This window comes from Chaetomium globosum, genomic scaffold (genome assembly GCF_000143365.1).
Source record: "Chaetomium globosum CBS 148.51 scaffold_8 genomic scaffold, whole genome shotgun sequence".
Taxonomy (NCBI): Eukaryota; Fungi; Ascomycota; class Sordariomycetes; order Sordariales; family Chaetomiaceae; genus Chaetomium; species Chaetomium globosum.
The window spans coordinates 406,835-424,636 of record NT_165983.1 but is presented as its reverse complement, the minus strand read 5'-3'; the positions used below and the strand labels follow the sequence as shown (position 1 = coordinate 424,636).

General features: G+C 55.5%; 7 protein-coding genes across 7 annotated transcripts; 6 read left to right on the top strand and 1 right to left on the bottom strand.

Annotated features, from left to right (window-relative positions):
* Positions 1-268: 268 nt before the first annotated feature.
* Positions 269-2,435, top strand: CHGG_10851 (uncharacterized protein; the record flags this gene model as incomplete). The annotated part of the gene is made up of 3 exons (XM_001226117.1): positions 269-367; positions 424-672; positions 1,260-2,435. 3 exons carry the CDS (start codon positions 269-271, stop codon positions 2,433-2,435), a joined length of 1,524 nt encoding a protein of 507 aa, XP_001226118.1.
* Positions 2,436-3,040: 605 nt separating this feature from the next.
* CHGG_10850 (uncharacterized protein) lies at positions 3,041-6,029 on the top strand (the record flags this gene model as incomplete). The annotated part of the gene is made up of 4 exons (XM_001226116.1): positions 3,041-3,266; positions 3,565-4,608; positions 4,808-4,887; positions 4,986-6,029. The coding sequence occupies 4 exons, from the start codon at positions 3,041-3,043 to the stop codon at positions 6,027-6,029; spliced, it is 2,394 nt and encodes a 797-aa protein (XP_001226117.1).
* A 975-nt stretch (positions 6,030-7,004) lies between these two features.
* Positions 7,005-8,310, top strand: CHGG_10849 (uncharacterized protein; the record flags this gene model as incomplete). The annotated part of the gene is made up of 6 exons (XM_001226115.1): positions 7,005-7,185; positions 7,244-7,295; positions 7,353-7,655; positions 7,876-7,947; positions 8,011-8,142; positions 8,202-8,310. 6 exons carry the CDS (start codon positions 7,005-7,007, stop codon positions 8,308-8,310), a joined length of 849 nt encoding a protein of 282 aa, XP_001226116.1.
* A 659-nt stretch (positions 8,311-8,969) lies between these two features.
* Positions 8,970-10,276, bottom strand: CHGG_10848 (uncharacterized protein; the record flags this gene model as incomplete). The annotated part of the gene is made up of 2 exons (XM_001226114.1): positions 8,970-9,958; positions 10,027-10,276. The coding sequence occupies 2 exons, from the start codon at positions 10,274-10,276 to the stop codon at positions 8,970-8,972; spliced, it is 1,239 nt and encodes a 412-aa protein (XP_001226115.1).
* Positions 10,277-11,059: 783 nt separating this feature from the next.
* Positions 11,060-12,371, top strand: CHGG_10847 (uncharacterized protein; the record flags this gene model as incomplete). Its single annotated transcript, XM_001226113.1, has 2 exons — positions 11,060-11,169; positions 11,615-12,371. 2 exons carry the CDS (start codon positions 11,060-11,062, stop codon positions 12,369-12,371), a joined length of 867 nt encoding a protein of 288 aa, XP_001226114.1.
* Positions 12,372-13,177: 806 nt separating this feature from the next.
* Positions 13,178-15,525, top strand: CHGG_10846 (uncharacterized protein; the record flags this gene model as incomplete). The annotated part of the gene is made up of 8 exons (XM_001226112.1): positions 13,178-13,379; positions 13,449-13,650; positions 13,718-13,802; positions 13,872-13,998; positions 14,052-14,123; positions 14,192-14,599; positions 14,658-15,415; positions 15,478-15,525. 8 exons carry the CDS (start codon positions 13,178-13,180, stop codon positions 15,523-15,525), a joined length of 1,902 nt encoding a protein of 633 aa, XP_001226113.1.
* A 775-nt stretch (positions 15,526-16,300) lies between these two features.
* On the top strand, positions 16,301-17,176 carry CHGG_10845 (uncharacterized protein; the record flags this gene model as incomplete). The annotated part of the gene is made up of 1 exon (XM_001226111.1): positions 16,301-17,176. The coding sequence occupies one exon, from the start codon at positions 16,301-16,303 to the stop codon at positions 17,174-17,176; it is 876 nt and encodes a 291-aa protein (XP_001226112.1).
* Positions 17,177-17,802: the final 626 nt, after the last annotated feature.

Genomic DNA, 17,802 nt, shown 5'->3' with positions numbered 1-17,802 from the left:
AAGGGGGAAAAAATACCCACATCCGAAATGGTAGTATCAAAATTCACACCAACCCCCACCCTATCCTTTCTCTCACTCGGCCTGAACATGCTGCTCGCGACGTAACCAACCCCCCGGTTCAGCCCCTAATCTCCCACAAGGGAATCTTGCTCCCCCCCTCCCTCCCTCCCCGTCCCTTCAAAAACCCCACCCCAAACTCCACCGCCGCTCGATACCCAAACACCCCCATCCCGCACACCACCGCCACCGCCTTGTCACTCAAATAACTATGCCGCCGGAACCCCTCCCGCGCATGCACGTTGCTCACATGCACCTCCACATACGGCACCCCCACGCCCCAGCAGCGCGTCCCGCACCGCCACGATTGGTGTGTGTGAGCGCGCCGGGTTGATGATTATGAGGGATGGTTGGGGTGCTGTAGAGTCTGAAAGTGGTGGTGGTGGGGTTGTGGCCGGCGGCGGCTTGGATGCGGTCGATTATGGCGCCTTCGTGGTTGGATTGGAAGGTCGAGAGGGTCGCGCCGAGGGAGGTGGCTTGCGTGCGGGCGAGGGCTTCGACGTCGGCGAGGGTGGTGTGTCCGTAGATGTGTGGCTCGCGCGTGCCGAGGAGGTTGAGGTTGGGGCCGTTGATGAGGAGGGTGGGGGGGAAAGTGGGTTCGTGTTATGGTTGTGGGTGTGTGTCGGTGGTAATCGCTCCTCCTGGTCGTGGTGGTTCGTGGTTGTTGTGGTTTTTTGTGGTAGGGGGGTCAAATAAAGGGGGTTTTGTTTGTATATAAAAGGTCTCACTTCGGTGAGGGAGGAGAAGGAGCTCGGTGAGTTGCGCCTCTTCACGGGCGGAATGTATTTACTTTTATGCTGTATCTTTGCAACCCATAAAAACATCTGTTGCGGGCGCCCGGCATTCCGGGCCCACCTTTCCAGACCGCCCGGCCCCGCCCTGCGTGGGCTTAACCCACGCAGTGGCATCACTTCCTGTTGTTAGGTTTACAGTAGTATCATCTTCCAGTCCTGTGTGCTCACACAGGTTATGAGCCCCTGACACTTCCTTTTATTACTGTTGATACTCTTCCTGTTAATTCTCTCAATTGATAGAGATTGGAATTGAGTGAAAAATCGTCGATTGTGTGGAATCTCGTTTTGAAGTCAACGAACCACACCCGACATTCCAATTTATCGACACAAGTGTGCGACATCAATTTATCGACACAAGTGTACGACATCAAAATCAGTCAAATGGCGGAACAACTGCAACAAATGCAGGCGATGATGACTCAAATGCTTGAGGCTCAAAAGAATTATTATGAGAAAAAGCTAGCTGAGAAATCGACAAAGCGACAGAAGACCACGTTTGAGAAAGTTCCAGAGCTCAAGAAAAAGGAGGACTTCTTGACATGGCGTGACAAGTTGCTCACGTCACTGAAGAGCGCAGGGCTGGAAGCCCACATCCTTACCGGCGTGCCGGAACCGGCGGACGACGACGAGAAGCGCCAGTGGCGATACGACCGGATCGACGTTGACAACCTCATCCAGAGCACAATTGCGGATATCAACGTGTGGACCTTGTTGCGAGGACAAGGCTGGAAGGTTACCGACCAGGATCCGAAATCGACATTTGACCATCTGACACAGCACTTCGATAAGTACACCCACAAAGCGACATACGACATTGCACGAGAGTTTTTCAATATCAGGCGTGGCGACTATGACAAGTTCACCACATTTCAGATTCGGCTCAACTATCTGTATCAGCGGATAAATGAGACTGATTACAAGATGCAAGAGTCAGCGGCAACCTTGAACGCCATCCAGGCGATTTCCGACGCCTACCCGGATCTGTATACCAGGTCGATGACGAATCTTCGAAACAACAAGTTGTCGTGGGCGGATTTGATGCTGGAATTCAACGAACTGGCATCCCAGGAGGCGACCCAGCCGGCATTGAGCAACGTCAAATACGGCAAGGATAAGACGAAGAGGGCAGAAGGAGATGCCACATCGTCGTCGTCAAACACTCGGTCGACTTCGATGACCAACAAGAATAACGAGAGACAGAACTCCTGGAAGTCGAAAAACCAGAGGGTTGACTGCAAGGAATGCGACAAGGACATTTACACTGGACAGGAGCATTGCGGAGGCTGTGGCTTCCACTACCCGAAGGCATCAATCTGCTGGTGGTGCAATCCGGAACAGGCCCCGGAAAACTGGCCGAAGAGAGACAGTGCCCTCAAGGCGAAGGCAACGAAAACCTCCTCGTCGACATCGACATCATTGACTAAATCGTCGTCGGCATCTTCGTCGACAACGGGCCCTCTTCATCAACAGTCTGGTGTGGCGAACCAGTCTCGCCCGATGAATCTCCTGTTTACAAGCAACCATCCGGACATGAACATGATGAACATGGCACCGCATTTTTGGGGAGGCCCGTGGCGCAATTGAGCGCTAAAGTCCAACAGGCCCTCAAGGCATCAGGCGTGTCGACAGAGGCAATTCGGAATGTCGTGATTTACGATACCTGGATGCGCGACGCCAGCGTTCAATGACAAGAAGTGGTTCAAGGAATTGGGAAACACTCCCAGAGGCGTCATTGGCGATATCCTCAACGGGAGAATTGATAGAGAATTGGCTGGGCGGAACCGTTAGTCTTACGGTTCAACTCCCGACAGGCAATCATGCGACGATCGAAATTGACGAAGCAGTTTACCAACCATCAGCACCTTGCAATTTACTTGCAGGTCTGAGAATGAAGAATGACGGCGTTCGTTGGGACCAAGACAATGACACGCTGTATCACAAAGGGACAGGAAGCCTCCTTGATGGAGTTGTACGATTATCGAGGCGTACCAGCTGTCAGAGATGCACTGCCGACCTCAACCAACAGAGGAAACCAACCGAAACCAGAGATGGCGTCAGTCCCATACCGCAAGATGCACAGAAGGCTAATGCATGCCGGCAAATCAGTTGTTGAAGAAGCATGTCGGCGTGCAGGCATCGAATTGACCGCCAAACAAGATCACTTTTGCGAAGGCTGTACAATGGGAAAGATGACGGACGAACTGGGCAAATCAGCCCCCATCCAAGGCGATAATCCACTTGACTTCATTCGTGTCGACACGGTTACTCATGAAAAACCGGGAGCGTTGGGATATAAATACAGCGTTCACATCATTGACATCGACACGAACTTCCACTGGGTCAAATACACCAGCACAAAGGGTCAGATCTTCGACCTGTTGAAGGACTGGGTGGTCATGGTTCACACCCAGACAGGTCGTTGGGTGAAGATGATCGGCATTGATGGCGGCACCGAATTCGGACAATCGCCTATTCCATTCGTTGACGATAAGTTCAAGAGGTGGGCGAGGGAGAAAGGCATTGTGGTCCTTCAGACCCCTCCACACACGCCGTGGATGAACGGCAAAGTTGAACGCGCGGCGAGGGAGGTTCTGGATAAGACGCGCGCGACGATGATTGCGTATCAGATTCCAGAACACCTCTGGACCTTCGTGATGGAATCAGTCGTTCAAGTCAAAAACGTACTGCCCACGAATGCGAATACGGGCAACAGGTGCCCACAAGAGGCCTTTGCGAAAGGTGTCGGCATGCCAAAGTCGACATGGACGCCACACATCACCCACTTTCGAGCCTACTTTTGCGAGGCGTATTACTACGTCAAACCGAACATACCGGGTCCAATCCGACAAGTTTGCCGCGCGCGCCGAGAAAGGACGTCTGATCGGTTACGCTGACCTGCATCGGCAAAATATACTGGATTTGGGAATCCGAAGACCGGGAAGATCATTCGCGCCAGCGCAGTCAAGTTCAACGAAAGGCCCAGACTTTGTTCCTGACGAAGATGTCGGAACGGATGTCGAATACGAAGCAGTTTTTACCGACACGACAACGCAAGAAGAAGAAGAAGCGGTCGTGGAAAAACAAGACTGGGTGACAATTACCCATCCGGATCAAACAACAACAACAACGATTAGCCTTCAGGGGGGGGATTCCACTGCGACAGAAAATGAACTGCCCGCAATCGAGAACGAACCTCAACAGAGCGACGAAACAACGGAAATGCAGAAAGAAAAACATGTCGCTCAATTACCGACTCCAGAGGCCACTCCAGAACCAACGCTTGATGCGGAGGATCGCATGGAGATTGGGAGAGATCTTCCAGTGCCAATTAACCATTTGTCGCCAGGAATTGGCAATTTGGTGACCGACGAACCCGGAACAGTGGCACCGACTACGTTGTCGACCCGCCCGCGGCGCCAAAAGGCTAAATACGGTACCGGCACAGAGGAAGGTTATTATGCTAAATTGAGCAGGGGTGAATTGCCGGGACAGTCGTTTTATGCGGCGCACCTGGATATCCCTGAACCCGACGAACCAACAATTGGCATGGCGCTTTCAAGTGTGAAGGTCGAGAACGACATTGCGCAATACCTGCAACCCCAAATACCGAAGAACCATCGACAGGCGAAACGCCTTGAGAACTACAAGGATTACTGGCTCAAGGCGATGTTGAAACAAGATGCCAGCTTGCGCGACAAAAGAAGTCTACGAATTGATTCCGAAACGCCCAGGCATGACGATTTTGCCGAGCAAATGGGTATTTGACGAAAAAATGAATCCGTCAACGGGAACAACAGATCCACGCGCAAGATGGGTTGTTTGTGGCAATTTCGACAAAGACTCTTGGAATAGTGAAGACGTTTTTGCCGCCGTCGTCAACAGCGTTTCAGTCCGTACATTTCTTGCTGTCGTCGCAGTGCGAGACTTGGAATGCCTGCAATACGACTTCATAACAGCGTTCTTGAACACGCCGATTCCGAAGGGCATCGACTATTACGTTGAGCCCCCAGAAGGTTTGGACATTCCGCCTGACATGGTTTGCAGGTTGAGAAAGGCACTTTACGGCCTGCGGAGAGAAGTCCACAATACTGGTTCAACACGGTCAAACCTTTACTCGAAGAAAGAGGCTTCAAGGCACTCGAAACAGATGCCTGTTTGTTTCGACACAAACGCTACGACATTCTTCTGGTGCTTTACGTCGACGATCTTTTGATTGCGGCGCCCTCGACCGCCATGATCCACACGGTCCGCGACGAAATTATCAAGCAGTTCGAATTGAAAGAACTCGGCCCGGTGAAACGGTTCCTGGGCTTCGACATCGTCCGCGATCGCAAACAAAAGAAGATCTTCGTATCACAAGAAAGCTACACACGGGCATTACTGGCAAAGAGAGAAATGTCAGACTGCCATCCGACGCCAACACCGTGGCCCAGTAAAATGGAATTGCCGGCGACATGGGAACCAGTGATGAAACGCCAGAAGGCGTATATCAAAGATACCGGCTCCCTCAATTGGCTTGCGTGTGGTACAAGACCCGACATCGCGTATACCGTTTCGAGGCTGGCGGAGGCCAACGCTGGCCCATCACAAGCGCACCTGGACCTACTTAAGCATGTGTTTCGATATCTGAAAGGCACAACGGATCTCGGCATTGAGTTCGGCGGCGACGAAATTAGCTGCGACGACATGCGAATGATGGCGTTTGCGGATGCATCGCTAGCCGACCGACTACCATCACGACAATCGACAGGAGGCCATTCGGTCTTCCTTGCCGGGGCACCAGTACTCTGGAAGTCAAAGAAACAAACCTTCGTCGCATTGAGTACGACGGAAGCCGAATTTACCAACTTGACACCCACCGCATTGTCGACAATGTGGGTGTCGCAGATCTTGAAGGACTGTGGCATTCCACAGAAGATACCGACAGTGATTTTTACGGACAGCAACAACGCGTACAAAACGGTACTTAACCCGATGAACAGAGCGCGCACACGGACGATTGATATCCGCTACAAGTGGATAATTGAGAAGGTTCAGAAAGGAGAGTTGAGTGTCAACCATTTGCCCGGGGCACAGATGCCAGCCGACGGTTTGACAAAGCCGTTATCGAAGGAGAAACACGCGGCATTTGTGGGGATGATGGGCATGAGAGCGAAGAAGATTCCGTGGGCGAAGTAAAACACCACGAAGATATACATGTACTAGATTAAGAAAGATGGCGATGGCTTCATGCCGGGGCGGATGGAGGCCGGTCTGAGGGGGGGTGTTGCGGGCGCCGGCATTCCGGGCCCACCTTTCCAGACCGCCCGGCCCCGCCCTGCGTGGGCTTAACCCACGCAGTGGCATCACTTCCTGTTGTTAGGTTTACAGTAGTATCATCTTCCAGTCCTGTGTGCTCACACAACATCTCATCTAAAAAATGCTAACCAGGTGCCAACATATCCCAATACCCGACCTCGCCCGCGCGCTTTTGGCGTTCCTCAGACGCCGGTTCACTGGTTGCTATGATTCCTGCAGCTAATGCCGGAACCCCCCTTTCCCTTGTAACACCGACCACTACCCACCAAGTCGAAGTAAGTGTTCACCCGCAGTCAAACGGCTGTTCCGGGTTACATTCCGGCAAGAAGCCGGCCCCACTCCGCTTGCCACTCCCGGGTGAAGACTCTCCCGGCGGATGCCGATTCGCGACGACCTCGGAATAGGTGATGAAAACATCTAGCAAAAACCGGGAAACTCAAGCAACACGAGAGTTTGGCATGGCGAGCTCGGAATGGATGTCATAGGGTTGCATTATGCTGTGTGATATATTCATATGACCATTGCCCCTTCGTCATCCATGAGAGCAACACCACACGCCGCGTGCCCCGCCGATCCGGGGAAGTGGGTCTGGAGGCACCCCGGACTGAACGTGGACGCTAGGACCCGGGAAGGACGGAACATGTCCGTTGTCGAGCTCGGCTTCCAGCGGCTCTCTGTCACGGAGTCCCGGCGAGGCTTGGTTCCGGCCGCCTGCCTCCGTTCGCGGATGTCCTGCTGGAGAAAATGACTCCTGTTTCCTGTCAGCGAAAAGGCTGCTTTTACTTCCAATAGCCTAGTCAACCACACAAGTCAAAGTGTAGCACGCTCAATCAGCCCCGATTGGTAACAGTAAATATGCATACCAAGTCGCTCACAGAAGGGGAGTTGGACGAGATCTACGCCTTCGCTGTACAACTCGGCAAGGATGCTGGCAAGCTACTCCTCGACGCTGCCCAGTCGAGATTCAACGGCGAGAACACACAGGAAGTTGTCGAAAAAGACAGTTCGGTAGATATCGTAACAAAAACCGACGAAGGTGAGCCACAGGCTCCCGTGCCAGTTACCTACCCCCGGTGCTCTAACAGTTCGTCTAGACGTGGAAGCCTTCATCAAGACATCCATCCACCAACAATACCCCGACCATGCGTAAGTCACCCTCCCCCCAGACCCCATTCCACCCAAACTAACAACCCCCATCCCCAGCTTCATCGGCGAAGAGACCTACTCCCAAGGCACATCCCGCGCCTACCTCATCTCCAACACCACGCCCACCTGGTGCGTTGACCCGCTCGACGGCACCGTCAACTACACGCACCTGGTGCCCATGTTCTGCGTATCCATCGCCTTCATCGTCCACGGCCAGCCCGCCATCGGCGTAATCTGTGCGCCGCTGCTCAGCCAGCTGTTCACGTCGTGCCGCGGCCGCGGCGCCTGGCTCAACGAGACGCAGCGCCTGCCACTGGTCCGCTGCCCCGTCCCGCCTATGCCGGTGGATGCGCCGCGTGGGTGTGTGTTTTCGTGCGAGTGGGGGAAGGATAGGAAGGATCGGATGGATGGGAATTTGTATCGGAAGGTGGAGAGCTTTGTGAATATGGCGGCGGAGGTGGGGGGGAGGGGGGGGAAGGGGGGGGATGGTGCATGGTGTGAGGAGTTTGGGCAGGTATGTGGAGGCTGTTGTTGCTCTTTTGTTTTGGGCTGCTGGTTTGCTGACGGTGGGACAAACAAGCGCGACGTTGGATCTTGCATACACGGCGATGGGGGCGTTTGATATTTGGTGGGAGGGTGGGTGTTGGGAATGGTGAGTTGAGGCTCTCGGATGGTGACTGAACGCCCATCATGGGGTGCTAATGCCGTCTCAAAGGGATGTCGCCGCTGGTATTGCCATCCTCCAAGAAGCCGGCGGGTTGGTAACGACTGCGAACCCTCCTAAGGACCCCGCAACCGCGCGGATAGAGGACGTGGGGTTGGGAAGTCGGCTATACTTGGCTATACGGTGAGTAATTTTCCCCGGGTTGCACCCATATCCCGTCACCATGGCTTACTCCGTTGTAGTCCCGCAGGGCCCTCAACCACGGAGTCGGGACGCGAAGGGCAAGAGAGGACCGTCCGGGAGGTATGGCGGCGTGTAAGAGAGCTCGACTACACTCGGCCGGCCGCTTGATTTGCTGTATAAAAGGAAATGGAGGATCAGAAGTCCGACGCCTCGTATCATAAGCTTCCAGAGAAGCGACAAGATAAGAGCAAAGGGGCGTGGCATTGGAAGAAGCTGTGTTAGCCGGAAGTAAGGAAACCAAGCCCAGATCCAGTGTCATTCGCGGCGTATGGGAATCTCACAGGTTTGGAAATTGGTGGTCAAGGATGAGAATTTTGAACTGCTTATTCAAGGCACGTGGGCCGTTTGGCCCGTTTTATACAACCTGAAAAAAGGGATTTTCCAGGTATAACTGGTATCGTTGAGCGAGGTTGTGAAGGCTCCCTATCGCCTTCGCCGTCTTCGCCTCTTGCCTCTTCGCTCCTGTAGTTTACCGACAAGTACCTCATGAGTCCTGCTTGAGCTAGGGAGTTGGCTGAGCCACATATATACAGAGGTCAGACTCATCTCACTCCAAGCCCTGACGGACTCCAAAACGCCAGGCCGACAACTCGGCGAAATCTCCATTTACCGCACCAGAGCGGGGAGTTGGGACGGGCCCGGATAAGAATAAGTGTGCAGAGGTGTGCCGGTCGCGATCCGCAGCCTACCTTAGACAAGCCAGAGTCGCGTGGCACCGACAGGCCATCAGTAATACAAGCCGTTGCACGGGGAGTGCAAACGCCGACTTAATCCAATCCCGGGAAGGCCACGCTCCTTCCTTGGATGCCCTTGCCCTTCTTCCTCTTCTTCTTCGACTCCTTTTTGGGACGCTCATTATCGCTGTCGCTGTCGTCCCCCTCGGAGTCATCATCGCTATCCGCAGCCCTCTTGATCGCGGTGGGTTCCTGCTCGCCTTCCTCGTCTTCGTGGCTCTCGACCCCCGACTCGGCCCAGACCTTGACCGTCCTGCCGCCACCACTAATCAGGCGGTTCTGGTAATCAAACGTCAGGGCCGCGACGCCCTCGATCTCGTCGTGCTTCAACACAGCCTGCACCTCGCGCTGCTTCAGGTCCACGACAGCCATGCTGCCGTCGCCTACGCCGACAACCACCTTCTTCCCCCACCCGAGCTCGTCGGGCACGCGCACGATGGCGTCCAGGCTATCGCCGTCCCTCTTGTTCTTCCCAGCCGCAATGTAAATGCGCTCCTGTTGGTCATCCCACGCGCCGCGGTCCCAAAGCGTCAAAATTCCGCCGCCGGTGCCCACGGCCACAACGGCGTTGTTGCGCATGCGCTTAGGGCCCAACCCTGTCGGGATAATGGTGGAGCACAGCAGCTCATCCTCCTGGTCTTCCGACGTCGCGACTATTCCCGCCCTGAGGTCTGTGACGGCCAGTGTGGTCCCCCCTGTCGATACCCATTGCTTGGAGAAGCCGGAGGTGCTCTCGGCCGAGGCTGGCAGCGGCGTGATGCTCGAGACGTAGTCGGCGTGCGGTACATGCTTGCGCACTGGCTTCGGGTTGAGGCTGCCGTTCTCGCGGAGGTCGAAGATGTAGAGGCCGCCCGAATCGGTGCCCAGGAGGAGGGTTTGCGGGGAGAGGGCGTGGATGATGGCGGGGCAATCCGTCGTGCTCGTGGCGCTGTTGCGGGGGGGTAGGCCGATCTTTGAGACGACGATGCCGGTCTCAGGGGAGAAATGCTTGACCACAGAGTCGGTGCCGGCCGAGTAGAGGGCTAGCAGATCCATCGTCAGTCACATACCGTCGCCAATGCCACATGGAAACCCCCAATTTCCCACTCACATTCTCCGTCATGGCTATAAGCCAAGTAGCGACAACTCCCCTTGTGCCGATGTGTATTCCACACGCTCTTGATCAGGCCCTTGCCGCTGTTTGAGCTACTACTCCCGTTCCCATCGTCGTCCTCGCTCGGTAACCGAAAACTCTCGACGCGGCCATTGGACAAGCCGACAGTGAGGAGTGGCTTGGACGGGTGCAGTACCTGCGTGAACAGGTCCGCCGACAACGGGAGGGTGCAGAGATTCTCCAGCATGGCGAAGAGGGTGGCTGATGCAAAAAGGTGGCAATTCCGCAATCTCAGCTCATGCCGTCCGTTTCCGATTTCACAATTGATAAAGGTGGTCAAAATAGGTCGCAGGCTTGCTGCTAGATGTTGTTGGAGAGTCGGGCTTTTTCGAGGATGCCCGCCAATCGCCAAAAATTTCGAAGCACTCAAGCGAATTATTCCCAATTTGTACTAGTTAGTTTATCACCGACTTGGATCGGTCGCGCTCTCAAACTGTGAGTCCTTGTTATCCTGTCTCCTGGCACAGCGCGAGTGTCCTTCTAATCCAGCTGATTTTCAAGTTCATGAGATAAGCCTTCATGCGTGGAACGGAAATTGAATAGGTTTACTATTGAAAGAATACAATTATCGTGAACCGAAAGAACGACAATTCGATTGTGGAGACCAATTGCCAATTTGGGATTAGACGTACATAATTGACTTTAGGGACCCGCCGGGAAGATCGCGCTTCCGATCGCTTTCATGACTTGTACCACTTCGAAATCCGAGTCCTTAATTATTGTCTTGGTGTGATTGCGACTGGGAGGAGGCCAGCGTCCTGGATACATGACCTCAGCTTTCAAAAGGAGACGCAATATAACCGCTCGATGTAGCGCAACAATCGAAGCAAGTAGTGTTTCTCAATTTGCAACGCCGTGTCCCCCCCTCCGGTGCATTCATTGGCTGTCTTGTCTACCTAACGCAAACCCCCCCCCCCCCCCCCATCTGCGCCCATCTCGAGAACTTTCCCTGAATCACTTGACTACACAAATGGCGTCGACGCGATTTCTCTTGCCCTACTTCCTCTTTTTCTTCTCGCTTACCATGGCGGGAAACCTTACGGCAAAGTCGCACTTGCGAAGAATTATGTACTTCACAGGGTATTCACTCCTCACCCCGCAGATATTTTTACGCTAAACACAGCCGCCTATTTTCTTGTTTGATGACAGCCAACACCCTGTGGCACCTCCGATAGACCAGCTCCAGCATGTAACCCACGTTGCTGCGGCCTTTCATGAGACCGGGTATATTCCACGACCATGGGAGAACTGACTGGCCGATGTTCAGTACCGTCAATGACGTCCGGGCAAGGTTTCCCGAACACCACCAAAGTGCCGGGGGCCATTGGGCGGCCTGGGTGACACAGATGGCTTCTCCACCGGCCCATTTAAACCTTGCCACCCCGCAAGACTTTTGCCGAAAACTTTACCAAAATGGGTCACGGGGACGGGGCTTGATGGGAATCAATGTTGACTGGGAATAACCAGGGAAGCTTCCAGGCCTTGGGCCGGGCCACACAAACTCATGGTGTTGATACAACCGCAGCGGTAACGGCGAAGACTACAAACAGGTGCCCAACTCAGCCAAAGCCTGGGAGATCAACGCCTACCCTCTCTTGCTGGCAGAGCTCCGTGCCGCGCTCGGCCCCGACAAACTCATATCCGCTGCCGTGCCAGGCCTGACGCGGGATATGCTCGCCTTCACCCGCGAGACAGTGCCCCAGATCATGCGTCACCTGGACTTTTTGAACGTCATGACGTACGATCTCATGAACCGCCGCGACACCGTGACCAAGCACCACACAGGCGTTGAGCTAAGCCTCGAGGCCATCGACGCCTACATTTCCGCCGGCGCGGCCCCCGAGAAGCTCAACCTGGGGTTCGCCTTCTACACCAAGTACTTCAAAACGGAGCACGACGCCTGCGCAGGCCCGTCGCCGGTGGGCTGCCCCACCCTGCTGCTCGAAGACCCAGATACCGGGGGAGATCTCGGCCGCAGCGGTGGCTTCTCGTGGCACGACACGGTGCCCGAGGAAGTGGCCGAGTCGTTTGGGAGAGCACGCGAGCACGGCGTGTATGACGACCAGCAGGGCGGGTTTTATTACTGGGACGCCAAGGAAGACCTCTGGTGGACTTTTGATACTCCAGATGCCATCAAGCGCAAGTTCCCGCTGATCATGGCCAAGAGACGATTAGGAGGCGTGTTTGCCTGGGGTTTGGGCGAAGATGCGCCCTTGTTCGACCATTTCACGGCTCTCAGTGAAGGACTGAGCGGGCACTTGAAAGCGAGGGACGAATTGTGAGCATTTTGTTCGCATTTAAAGTCGATTATAGCATTGTAGTAGCCAGTCTTTCAGGTATGCTGTTGAAGTGTGAATTCCAAGCTCAAACTCCTCATCGACCTTCATCAGATCAGGAAACCTCCTCGCTTACGAGCCGTCTTGCATCAACTATCGATCCCGACTGCGCGCATATTGCGCGAATTACGGAGTCCCGATTTACCACATTTGAGCGAGGTTCTCGCACCGCCCTCGAGTACCGTTTTGACATCGACGGTCAGCTGAGCTATTGAATGTGCTAGAAATAGCGCGATGTTGGTCCTCGTGTTTCCCGAACGAGAGCTGGCTGCTCCTCCCATGCGCGCCGTGGAATTGGCCAGTCGGCTTGCTTCCCTCTGCTGCCAGGGACAACTCGCCCTCGTCGCTTAAACCACACCTCCAGGGTTGCCATGCGTCTTGGTGCTTGGCATGTGTCCCGAGCCAATTCGGGCGTCCATATCCGACGAAAGAAAGTTCCGAGTGGGAGAGTTTGAAGCAAGGGGGACAGTTTCGCTGCCGAATTGCCCGGGGACATGCATCGGAAGGCAGGGGAAGCTCCGGCCAGATGCAACGCTGTAATCCCATCACCCGCGTTAGCGGTCGAAACACGGCATCGCGCTGCAGGATGGCATTCGATGGGCCGGGGAGGGATGGAGACAGTGGCTTGGTTAAAGGTGCGGGGAGGGTTCGAGGTGACGCAGCGCAGGAGAATTTGAGAAAGAGAAGGACGGCAATCCTCTGTCCGCTTCACCAAGCTCGGCGGTAGCATTTCAGATCACCAAGAATCCAGGATGCGGTCCTCGCGTTACATTCCGGGAGCCCTGCTCTGTCTCGCCCCCCTTTGCGCGGCTGCTCCCGCCGAGTCATTCAGGGTGCCCAGACATGCCACCGTCATTGACGAACGAGCCGTTTCCTCCAACTACACCTTCATCATCGCCGGCGGCGGCATCGCGGGACTCACGCTCGCGGACCGCCTGACGGAGGATCCTAACGGTATGCTGACGGCTCGTGATGTGTTGGCCATGCTCTGTCCAGATTGCTAATCCACCGTTCTCGCTGTAGTGAGCGTGCTAGTCATCGAGGCCGGCCCCTTGGACCAAGGCCAGGATGGCATCCTCGTGCCCGGGGCCTATGCGCCGTACCTCTACTTCTGGCCTGGTCTTACCAGCGTCCCCCAGCAAGGTCTCAACAACAGGGCCGTCACGGCCATTGCCGCCCAGGTGGTGGGGGGCGGCAGCACCATCAACGCCATGGTGTACCTGAGGTTCGTTAAGCATACGGCCAAGCACCGCTCACGTTAAGTTTCCTGCTGCTGACATGGCGTGGTGTAGGGGTGATGCGGATGATTATGATTCCTGGGGTGCGCTCGGGAATTCTGGCTGGAGCTGGAACAACATGTTGCCTTACTTCAAGAAGGTCTGCATCCCAGAGAGAGGCTTAGGGCTGTGGTGTGACGGGAGCTAACCTCCGGTGCCGTGAACGCAGGCCGAAACTTTCACCCCACCAGACGCTGCACTCGCCGCTGCAGGGAACATCTCGTGGGATGACTCGGTCCGAGGAAACTCTGGGCCGGTGCAATACTCCTACCCTAACTATTTTTATCCGGGAAGCGGTACGTAGTAGGAGCGTGAGATAGTTCCTGAATTGAATGTTGATCATCTCCAGCAAACTGGTGGAACGCCGCCGGCGAGGTCGGACTCCCTCCGGCCAAGGATCCTCTCTCCGGAAACAAGCAGGGTAAGTCGGGAGACTCGACGACTAAAATTTCCGGCCGTGAGGATGTTGACCACGTCAATATTTAATAGGCGTTTTCTGGATCCCCTCGGCTCTAGAAGCCAGCACGAAGACCAGGTATCACGCGAGGCGGAGCCATTACGACAGAGTCAAGGACACGCGGCCCAACTATCACCTTCTCACCTCCAACTTGGTGGCCAGAGTATTGTTCAAGGGCAAGAAAGCCATCGGCGTGAGCTATTTGCCAACAACAGCCGATAGCACGGCCTCCCCCTCAACGGCATACGCAACCAACGAAGTCATCCTGACTGCTGGAGGTTTCGGCACCCCCAAGATTCTCCAGCTATCCGGAATCGGCCCCAAGAAGCTACTCAAAAAGTTCAATATCCCTCTCATCCAGGACCTTCCCGGTGTTGGCCAAAACCTGCAAGACCAGCCTACTCTATCTATACCGTATACCTGCAAGCCAACCCATCCCTGTTTGCCTCAAATAGCCAAATCTAATGACCAACTTGCGTCTAGTCACCGCCAACAAAGTCCCCAACTACGGCTCTCTTCTCACAAATGCCACGTTCAACGCCGAGCAGCGAGCCCTGTACGACGCGTCTCTACCGAGCGCGTACACCCTCGTTAGCACCCTAAGCAGCAACATCGGCACGGTCTCCCTACAGCGAGCGACATCGTCCTACCAGCAGATCATCGCCGCAGCCAAAGCCCGCAACCCAGCTGACTCGCTCCCCGCGGACGTCGACGTTACCGTGCTGAAGGGCTACAAGGCTCAGCGCGAGGCGCTCCTGAAGCAGTTCGCCAACGCCAACGTCGGGGTCGGGACCGTCCACTGGGGCACCGCCGACGCCGCCCTGGTATACCACCTCAAGCCCCTCAGCCGCGGCACGGTCACCATCAACTCGACCGACCCGCTCGCCAACCCGCTCATCGATTTCCGCACCGCCACCGACCCGACCGATCTGCAGGTGTACACGGCGCTGTTCCGCAAGAACCGCGAGCTGTTCGCGGCGCCCTCCATGCAAGCCCTCGGCCCGACGGAGGCGGCCCCCTTTGGCGCCGGGGTGACCACGGACGAGCAGATCGCGGCGGTCATGCGGGATCTGATCAACCCGTCCAATGCTCACCAGTGCTGCACGGCCGCGATGATGCCTAGGGAGCTGGGTGGGGTTGTCTCGAGCGAGCAGAAGGTGTACGGCGTCCACGGGCTTCGTGTCGCCGATATCAGCGTCTGGCCATTCCAGCTCTCGGGCGCTCCCATGGGCACGATATATGCGTCAGCGGAGAGGGTGAGTTTTTCATGGCGACCTTTCGGTTAAGTTGTGTCTGGGCTAACATGGTCTCTTTCTAGCTGGCCGACATCATCAAGAAGGAATACTGTCTAGCTGGCGCTTGCTGAAATTGTGTTCTCGCTCGTGGGATCTTGTCAGAGGGCCGCTTGCAGTCGAGTCCCTGCATTGGGAGGCAAGTAATTGTAATTGAGTTTCGTTAAGCACAAAGGCGGATGGCCCATGGTACCCCTGACTCCTTGTGACAAACACAAGTCGACCAGAAAAGGTTGAGTAAACAAAATATTACCAACTTGCATCAAACACCAGTCCCCGTAGTATGTGTAATCATCCGATGGAGTTTGGTTAGTCATGTCGCACGCACATAGAAGTGGTGACATGGCTTGGCCGGAAAAGGGCGCGGTTCAGTAATCAACCACATACTTTTTTCTTTACAGGCCAATGACATAACTTCGATCCGGCAGACAGTGCTTGGATTAGTAACACAACTCTACCGCTGAAACTAGCAGCCTCCAGCCGCAAGATCCACGCCAACATACCAGGCGGATCATCTACCCCTTGAGAGTATTTGGAATATGCTGCGCAAGTCAAGCGCAGGGCGCGACATGCGAAGGAAAGCTCCTTGGCAGTCGCACGGGATGAAGCGAGCCACAATGTCTCGAGACGCATTTACCGCGCCGCGCTGCAAACGGCGAAGAATAACGTCCATGGCGGGCAAGGAGCATAGCATATAAGAAGTCGAGACCCAACCTCGAATAGATACTCCAGCACCACCATCGTCTCCCAGCGTGTATGTACCAGAGCAGCCTCGCAAACACGATACTGAGCCCCAAACAAACCGATCCTCTCCAGCAACAACCCCAAGTTTACCTCAAACCAACCACCATGGCCGCCACCCAGATCGCAACCGTCAAAGCAGACGGCGTGGACATCTTCTACCGCACCGCCGGCCCAGCCGACGCGCCCACGGTAGTGCTCCTGCACGGCTTCCCGTCGTCGTCGCACATGTTCCGCAACCTGATCCCGCTCCTAGCAACACGGTACCGGGTCGTCGCCCCCGACCTCCCAGGCTTCGGCTTCACCACGGTACCGGCCGCGCGCAACTACAGCTACACCTTCGCCAGCCTCGCACAAACCTTCACAGCCTTCACCCACGCGCTCTCCCTCACCCGCTTCGCCGTCTACATCTTCGACTACGGCGCGCCGACGGGCTTCCGCTTCGCGCTGGAGCGCCCCAGCGCGGTGGCAGCGATCGTGTCACAGAACGGAAACGCCTACGACGAGGGGCTGGGCCAGCCGTTCTGGGCGCCGCTGCAGAAGCTGTGGGCGAGCGGGGCGCGCGAGGACCGCGAGGCGCTGCGGCCGCTGCTGGAGCTCGGGCCCACGCAGTGGCAGTACCAGAACGGCTCGCCGCACCCGGAGGCCATCGCGCCCGAGGCGTACTACCTCGACCAGGCGCTGATGGATCGGCCGGGGAATAAGGAGATTCAGCTAGACTTGTTCCAGGATTATGGCTCGAATGTGAAGCTGTACCCGCAGTTTCAGGAGTATTTGCGGACGTCGGGGGTCCCTGTCCTGGCCGCGTGGGGGAAGGCCGATACGATCTTTGTTGCCCCCGGCGCCGAGGCGTTCAAGAAGGATGTCAAGAAGCTCGAGACGCGCTGGTTGGATGCTGGCCATTTCGCTCTAGAGACCAATGAGCAGCAGGTGGCGGAGTGGATGTTTGAATTCTTTGATAAGTACGGGGTGTTTTCTGCTTGAGTTGAATGCACAGACGGGGAAAGTTGGAAAGGGGTGTGGGTGGATGGATGCAGACAGGGGCGGTCAGTTGAGGGTAGGAAGCTTCTACTTGGGTTTTGCGATGTTGAACCGGGCATAAAATGAAAATTGAAATAGTAGTCCGTTGCAATACCAATATCGCGCAGCAACACGTCCCGCCTATGCTTGCTTGATGTCCACGATCTCCATGTCCTCCCCTCATCCGAACGCCCTGAACACCGTCCCATGCAACAGCAGATTGGCTCCTTCGGGTCTGTTCCCGGAGTGCCACTTCGAGGCTGCCACCGGTCCGATATCTCATTACTAGCGAGTAGCCAGTGGCGCCGGAGTCCGGGAAGCTCTTTTTTGTGGTGTTTTAATATAAAGTAGAGTGGTGTGTGAGTTTTGATGGCGCATATTTCCGCCTTGTGCGCAGTTGTTCCCAGTTAGGCGCTACTCTTCAGATCGAATAAGCGAATCCGAGGGCTTGACTCTTTGCGCCCATTCCCTAGAGATCATTGTCAGCTACGTTCATGTCTCGTTGCCGGGTGTGTTGTGGTCGTTTTACTCACGTCCAACTCCCGTCATAAACTTTTCTCTTTTCCGGCGACCCAAAATTGGCCTCGTCA